Consider the following 8,103-nt stretch of genomic DNA (forward strand, 5'->3'; position numbering starts at 1 on the left):
ATCCTAAACCTAATACCATCGATTCAATTAGTCATATAAGGTATATTCATATATTGATTTAATTTTTTTTAATATGATATGTAATCTGATTTTATTCTTATTTTTTAATCTAATAATTGATGATTTGTTTCTTGTTTGAATTGGTTGCAGATCTAAGTACCTGTACTGTAGTCGAGTTTTCCAATTCACACACCCTAGCTAAATACTAAATATTCGAATAATGGAACAAGGTAGTTCTTAGAATCTTATTCTACTTTTTTCTATTTTAGGTTGTTGTTCGACGAGTTTGAATGTTTGAATTTTGATATATAAAATATAGTGTGCAATTATGTTTGTATATCTTTTGTTTTAATTTTTGTATTACCGAAAATTCCAAAGCATGATGTTTATTCTCTACAATTATAGGAAATACTTCTGGTTCAGCATCATCTAATTCAGTTGGCATGGTATCAACGAAATATGCTGCAAATGTTTCTAAAAGTGATCAGGACTGCACTATAACTTCAGAAGAAGTTAATGCTAGCCAAAAAAAGGAAAAACCAGCAGCAAAGAAACCAAGAGTATTGACATCAGCTATTTGGGAACACTTTAATCGTATTACCAGTGAAACCAAAGAAGGTACGCAGAAAATTGATGCTATTTGTAAGTATTATCATGCTCCTTTTAGTGGGGCAAGTAAAGACGGGACAACTCATTTGAAAAATTACGCGGAAAAATGTCGAATGAGAATAGTAAAAGTCCCGGTGTCTCAAAAGATTTTAGGAAAACAAATTAATAGTCAGGATTCTCAACCCAAATTAGGAGTTCATAAATTTGATCAAGCTATAGAAAGAGATTTGTATGCTAAAATGGTTGCTAAACATGATCTGCCATTTTTAATGGCTGAATATGAGTATTTTCGTCTTTGGATTTCTTACGTAATGCCTTCTTACAAGCACCGGTCTAGAAATACAGTAAAATATGATTTGGTAAGTGTGTATACGGCTGAGAAAGAGCGTATATATAAGGAAATTGAAAATCTGAATTCTAGAGTTAGCCTTACTACCGATGGTTGGAAACCCAAACATCAACAACGATCCTACTTTTGTGTCACTTGTCACTATATTGATGATGCTTGGGTTTTGCACAAAAGAATTATTGCCTTCCGTGTAGTTCCATACCCACATCATGGTGTTAATATAAGTGAGTGGCTAAAAGAGAGAATATTAGAGTGGAATATTGATAATAAGTTATCTTCGGTTGTTGTTGATAATGCTTCTAATAATTTGGGGATGCTTTCAGGTATTAAGACATGGTTAAATGGAAAGAAAGCACTAGTTCACAATGGTGACATGTTTCATATGCGGTGTATGCCACATATCCTTAATTTGATCGTGAAGAGTGGATTAGAATTGCTAGATCAATTAATTGAGAAAATTCAAAAAACAGCAAAATATATTGGATCTTCTGCCCAAAGAGATGAGAAGTTCACTATTGCTTTGTTGTAAACCAAACTCAACACTAGGCGACGTATTCCCTTAGATGTTGACACCCGTTGGAACTCAACTTATGAAATGCTTGTTGCTTCTTTAGAACTCCGTCCTGCTATTGAACGTCTAAAAGAATTAGACTCTGAATATAAATGTTTTCCTAGTGAAACTGAGTGGGAAAATGGGAAGAAATTATATGAGTGTTTGAAGATCTTTTCAGATATAACAAAAAAGCATTCAGCCACTAAATATCCAACTGCTAATTTGTATTTTATTGATGTGATTCAAATTCGAAGAAGCATCAAATTGTGGGCTGAATCTAGTGATGATTGGATTAGTTTGATGGGTTCAAAAATGCAACTTAAATTTGACAAGTATTGGGATGAATACAATAAGTTGTTAACGGTTGCGGTTATTCTCGATCCTAGATATAAGATGGCAATTGTTTCATATGCATACAAGGGTGTGTATGATTTCAGAGCTGATTTTTATATAGATCAGATTCATGAGTTTTTATCACAGATTTTTAATGAATATTCTGTGAAATTTGAAAAAAGTAGTGGTCTTGTGGAAAGTACTCGTTCGGGAAGTGGTGGAATGATTGGAAGCTCACTAGGTGGAGAATGGTTGGGCGGTTTCCAAGATTTTGTGGCAAGTAGTAATTTGGTGGAGAACGCAAGAAGAAGCGAATTGGATGAATATTTGAAAGAAAGTTTGTTTCCGATGGATAGCGAATCTGAATTTGACATTCTCCATTGGTGGAAACTTAATGGTCCTAAATTTCCAATACTTGCACGTATGGCGCAAGATATACTAGCTATACCGACTTCTTCCGTTGCATCCGAGAGTTCTTTTAGCAAGTGTCGAAGAATTATCACGGACACTCGATCCTCTTCACATTGTGAATCGATTGAAACTTTAATGTGTGTCAAAGATTGGTTCCCGGATATTAAGAATAGTATGTTGTTAATAACTTATTTTTATATTATGAATCGATTGAAATTATTGTAATTCTTTAAATTTGTTTTAGATTAATCTGGCAAAGTTGCTGAGTATGGTTCAAGTTGCTACCGTGACTGGGATTTAGACTTCTGATGAACAGGTCTGATCATTTTCTTTATCTGCATTCTATATTCTGCATTATTTTATTATACATTCTGCATTTTGCAAAACAAGTGTGTTATTCTTGAATAATAGAAAATTATCTTTGCAGGATGATTTGGCTAAACTCCAGAAAAAGAAGGAAGAGGAAAAGGTTAGATGGTGCTCTAGAGATGTCTTATGTACTACTCGTGTTACCTTGTAATCGATTTAAATCATTGTTCCAATTGTTTGCAGGCACTGAAAGAGCTTAAAGCAAAAGCTCAACAGAAGGGTGCATTTGGAGGTGTTGGGCTAAAGAAAAGTGGGAAGAAGTGAAGTCCCTGATCAATCAATTAACATGGAACATTCTCTTTTTTGACAAGAAATGCAGATCTGCTATGTATTGGATTTGGTTTGATGTCATATGTTTAGCCTCTAGTAACTCTGCATGACTTGGATGCTTTAAACGTCTATATGGTATTTTGTCAAATTCTGTTTGATATTTGCCAAATTTCTAGTAACCGAGTCGAGAATGGTTTTATTTACTTGCTTGATTAATCTGGATAGTTTAAAATTGGTTTAATGGTGAGTTAGTAATATAAGTTTTGGTTCGGGTAGGCAATGGATGTTGCCTTGAAATAACAAGGTATGTTGTGCCTGTCATTTGCAGAAAACTTGTTTCTCTTCATGGATTCAGATTTCAGGTAGTGGTGGAATATTTCTTGATCTATTACTTTAGAAGTCTACCACTGAGGAGAGATTCTTCTGCTTATGTAAAGCCACTGAGGAGGCATAGTTCAAGGATAGTTATTTGTTAAAATATCATGAAATAAACTGAATGACAGAATAATCCGAGTATATTTGTTGGTTTTGCAGTTTAAATAAGCAAGGGGAAATAGAAAAATAAGTGTAATTTTGTTAGATTTGGTCAAACAAAACATCTATATATTTGTCTTCTGTGTGTGTATGTTTGGAAAAACGGATCCGGATATTATCCGTATCCGGATATTATCCGTATCCGGATAATATCCGGCGGATACGGATACGGATATTTTTTTCCTAAAATTCGCGGATACGGATCCGAATTCGGATAAGGTTTTCTATTTTTGGATACGGATACGGATATGGACAAATCCGTATCCGAATTATCCGTTTGACAGCCCTAATATGGACAATATGAGTTTTGACAGTACAAATTGGAAGGACTAAGGTAACAACAACCTTTAAAGATCAATGGAGTAAGTTTTCAGAACTATATAGACAATGATTTTAGTATTAGTAAATGGTATTGATATGCCCTGTACCTAGGGTGTACCTGATGAAGGATTTAAGGATAAGCTTAGAGGTTTTACAAGGAGAAAGGTAATATTCAAAGTTCTCAAGAATAGAAATTTTGATAAAGGAAATATGACGTAATTATAATAATGACAGATGGGGCACATGTTGAACTATAAGAAAGTATAGATCGACCCAATGAAGGTCGAGATTGGTGAAAAAAAAAAGGACCCAAGATAATAGACATCCTAAGTATGATCGAGAGTTAGTCGTGACAATGTTAACCTCTAAATACCGAGGCAGTAACTTATGGAAAAATGGTGATATTTTTTTTCTCACCAAATCTTAAGGGAGAGCATTTTCACACAAGCAGTGATTGGAAATGAGGTAGAAAATTTAGTAGGAGATCGTTCAAAAGACATTGATTATAAGGAACTATTAGTATCAGGAAAGGCCAATGAGATGGCCGACACTCTAAGTGTAAGAGAGCAATTATAGGAGCTCATGCCAGAGGAATACAGTGATGATGGTTAAAGCCGTGAAGGTTGTATTATGGTGTAAAAGATTGACTTTCCTTCTGATGATTGTGCGATACTCAACAGTAATAGTAGTATGGTGGAGATTTGATTCATGTTATCACTGTGAGTGGGCTACCTATCTTAGAAGGTCCTATCTTGAGATAAGCCAGAACCATGTTATGAAAGGACTAAATGAACCTTTGAGCTTCATATCTCCTAATAAAGACATATGGTTAATAATGGTGTTAACTTGCTATCGTTGCTTTGATTGAAACTCTTCTGCAATTTTATCTGTTTCATGTCATATATATACGAAAAGTTTAGGAGGTGTCCTTCATGGATCATAAACGGTGATTATGTTACATCCTTAGAAGATTTTGATACGGCGGGTATGGACTCCGTATGATTAGCTATTAAGATTCCGAGAAAAAATGAATGAATACAGTAGGTCAGCGGTGGATTATAGTAATGCAACAATGAATCTGCGAATAATGAGATGATAACAGCCGGAAGAGTTGTATTGTAATGGATGTTGATATTGAGTACCACTAATCGGGTCATGGTGATATATAAGTTATCATCGATAGACTAACTAAGTCGATTATTTACCTATTAAATATTTATTCCTTCTTATCGGCAGAGAGTCGTATTACTATACAAGGAAGGTTATGGTGCAACGTAGAATTCTAGTAATGATGATGTCTAGAATGAAATCCCAGATTCGATTTTCGATGTCGAGGGAGTTTCAAAGATGATTGTTTATAAGCTCTAACAAGAGCACGGATGCATAGAATGATGGACGAAATAGCAAATATATTTAGGCATGTGAAATAAGATGCTATAATACTTGATGTTGGCATATGTACATATGTTTCATTCTCCTTTGATAAACCTCTATAGTTCAGAGGTAGATTCCAAGCCAGATATTTTGTGGCAGTATTTTTTTTATATAATGCTCTTAAATTCGTTCTTTTCTCTCCTTTTCATTTCGTGTAAGCTGAGAAGAACAACCCTTCCAAAAGGGGAGGTATAGCCGAATGACTATCTATCTGTGTGATAGAAGCCTAGTAGGATACCACATGTTGTTTAATTTCTTGTCGAGTACTAAAGGCTGACCACCTTCCATACTGACTATGCAATAGAACAAGTGTTCATGATCATAGTGATCTCTCAACAAATTTTTTTACTTCTATATGATTGATCAAACTTTGGAAGATAGAAGCAGCTAGGAAATGAGTAGTATAAGTATGGTGGTATTCGGAATGGAAACGCGTTCATGATACTAAGGTTGACGCGTTTATTAAAAGGTTATAAAACTCTAGCGTGTAAAGGTATATCCAGAATAGTATAATGTACGGAAGATAGTTCGCATACAAACTAGAAAAGAATGAGTACTGATAAGCGAAAGCTTTAGAGCTAGGAGATATAATGAAAGTCTGTGCGATAGACTTGAAAGTAATTTGGAATGATCACTTAGCACAGATCGAGTTTTCTTACAATGATGGATGATATGACAGTGTCAGAATGTCGCCTTACGAGGCCCTATATAGAAAAAGATGTCGATCTTCCTTGTCTTAGGATGAAGTTGAAAAGCGCAAGGTGCTCGAACCAGCAGTGGTCCAAAGGACCAAGGGTATAATAGATCTAATCAGAGGACGGCTGGTAGTAGCCCAAGATGGACATAAGAAATATGATGATTTGACACGAAAGGACAAAGAGTATGAAGTAGGGGACCTAGTGTTGTGAAAGGTATCCTCTTGGGAAGCCTTGGAAAGGATTGATGAGGTTCGGAAAGAAAGGAAAGCTAAGTCCACGATTTGTTGGACCCTTTGAGATATTAAGATGTATTGGGAAATTAGCATATGAGCTAGCCCTACCCCCGAACCTGTAGCAAGTTCATAACGTGTTCCACGTATCAATGTTAAGGAAGTGTAATCTGGATGCCAGACAAATAGGGGCATATGAGCGCATAGACATGCTACCAGACATAACCTATATGGAGCAACCAGGAAGGGTTATAGATTGAAAAGGAACAAGTGCTTAGGAAAAGGGTTATCAAACTAGTCAGAGTTTGGTGGTAGAACCATAATGTGGGAAAATTGACTTGAGAGTTAGAAAGTGCAATGCTAAGAAAGTATCCCTATTCATTTTCTATCTGATTCCGGGACGGAATCCTTTTAAGGAGGGGAGACTGTAATAACCCCAAATTTTTTTGGAATTTTTGAGACACTTATGAACAATAACTTTTTGCTGATGATGCTGATTAAGGAAAATTATCAGACCACGCTATATAGGAGTATTGTTATGGAAATTCTAAGATCGTATTAGTATTCCATAAAGTAAATGAGTGTATGTAAAGGTCGTTAGAATTCGAATCTGGACACTTTGATTTTTTCCCGAAAATTCACCAGATACCGAAAGAATTGAGTATAAGGTAACATGATTAAAAGGATTTAAATTCAAGGATTATAAGAGAGGATCATAAAAGGAATATAAAATATTGAGAAAGGTTTAGGGGAACCCAAGTAATAAGATCCCGGATATGATTCCTCAAACGACGAACGAAAACGAAAGTTAAGTGAACCGTAAAACAAATACGCAACCAAGAGACAAGCTTGTACAAGAATCCAAGGTATTATGATATCATCAAACCATAAGACAAAGACATGTGACAAATGGATGACATAAGGAAGATGGCATAAGCATGACAAGTAGATTTGTTTTGTTGAATGATTATTAGCCAAGTATTTTTTTTGCCATGGTTCAATCTAATTAGTAAAGTAAAAAAAGCAGGAACCAACAATTCATAACACAAAAATCAAAGTTGACTTTAGCTTCCAAGAACAAAAGGCCAAAACAATACCAGCAACTTCAAACTTCCATATCTCCTTTAATACTCACTCAAATATTATTTTCTATATCTCTTTAGAAAGATATTGAGATGGCCTACAACTCTTGTTCACAAGTCTCATCCAAATAAGCATGGTAAGACCCTCATTTTTACAGTTCTTTCAATCGGTCTTTTAGAAACTTCAAAACCTAACTTTGTGTCTTCTTGATTGTGTATGAGATCCAAGCTTGTATAAGGATTAATCAAGGTTTTAAGGCTTCCTAGCAACTTTCCCCTCACAAATAAAGGTATAAAACTTCTGGACCTTTAAGTACTAAGTTTGTTTGCTTGAATTTTGGGATGGTTTGGATGGATGATTAGTTGTTTAAATAATTAAGTTTGAATTGATCTTTGATTGCTAAGTAGATTAGTTGATTATGGAGATGGTATAATAATGAATTGGATTTAGGATCTTGAGCTTGTTTTGGCTAAGATCAGTAGCCTGGGTTTGAATCTTGAAGTTATGGATGGATTGTAGTTGGAAGGGATTGATTTGGAGTGGTAAAAATATTGGAAATCGCTAAGTTCTAGCCGTCATGATGCCCGGTTTTCCTTAACTGTTTATGTGCTTAACTTTAGAACCCATGAACTCACTGTAAGCTTCTAACCTTTGCCATATTTATATAGTTCATGTTACGAGCTTTGTTTTGATATGTCATTCGCCTAAATCCGAGTTACGAGCGACGAGAAATGACCGTTTTAAGTAACGGCATTTCGCGAGCAAACCATTACCCCTCGCTTAACTTTGAAACCTTATTTAAGGCCCTTAAAAGACTAATTGGATTACGAAACAATTATGTAAGGTGGATTAGGCAGTTGGTAAAGTATTCGCGAAAGAGTCGCCTTAAAATTCGTAACGGTTAATTTA

General features: G+C 35.1%; 1 protein-coding gene and 1 long non-coding RNA gene across 2 annotated transcripts; both read left to right on the forward strand.

Moving 5' to 3' along the window:
• The first annotated feature begins 1,553 nt into the window (after window positions 1–1,553).
• On the forward strand, window positions 1,554–2,504 carry LOC141695535 (zinc finger BED domain-containing protein RICESLEEPER 1-like). The gene is made up of 2 exons (XM_074499774.1): window positions 1,554–2,427; window positions 2,500–2,504. Exons 1-2 carry the CDS (start codon window positions 1,554–1,556, stop codon window positions 2,502–2,504), a joined length of 879 nt encoding a protein of 292 aa, XP_074355875.1.
• A 4-nt stretch (window positions 2,505–2,508) lies between these two features.
• LOC141697006 (uncharacterized) lies at window positions 2,509–2,983 on the forward strand. Its single transcript, XR_012564572.1, has 3 exons — window positions 2,509–2,571; window positions 2,683–2,724; window positions 2,808–2,983. It is a non-coding gene; the product is annotated as an uncharacterized LOC141697006 (long non-coding RNA).
• The last annotated feature ends 5,120 nt before the right edge of the window (window positions 2,984–8,103 follow it).

The sequence above is a fragment of the Apium graveolens genome, chromosome 11, assembly GCF_009905375.1.
Source record: "Apium graveolens cultivar Ventura chromosome 11, ASM990537v1, whole genome shotgun sequence".
Lineage (NCBI taxonomy): Eukaryota > Viridiplantae > Streptophyta > Magnoliopsida > Apiales > Apiaceae > Apium > Apium graveolens.

Excerpts from the sequence above, each read along its gene's own strand:
- LOC141695535 (XM_074499774.1), top strand. The coding sequence starts at position 1,554 with ATGCTTGTTGCTTCTTTAGAACTCCGTCCTGCTATTGAACGTCTAAAA.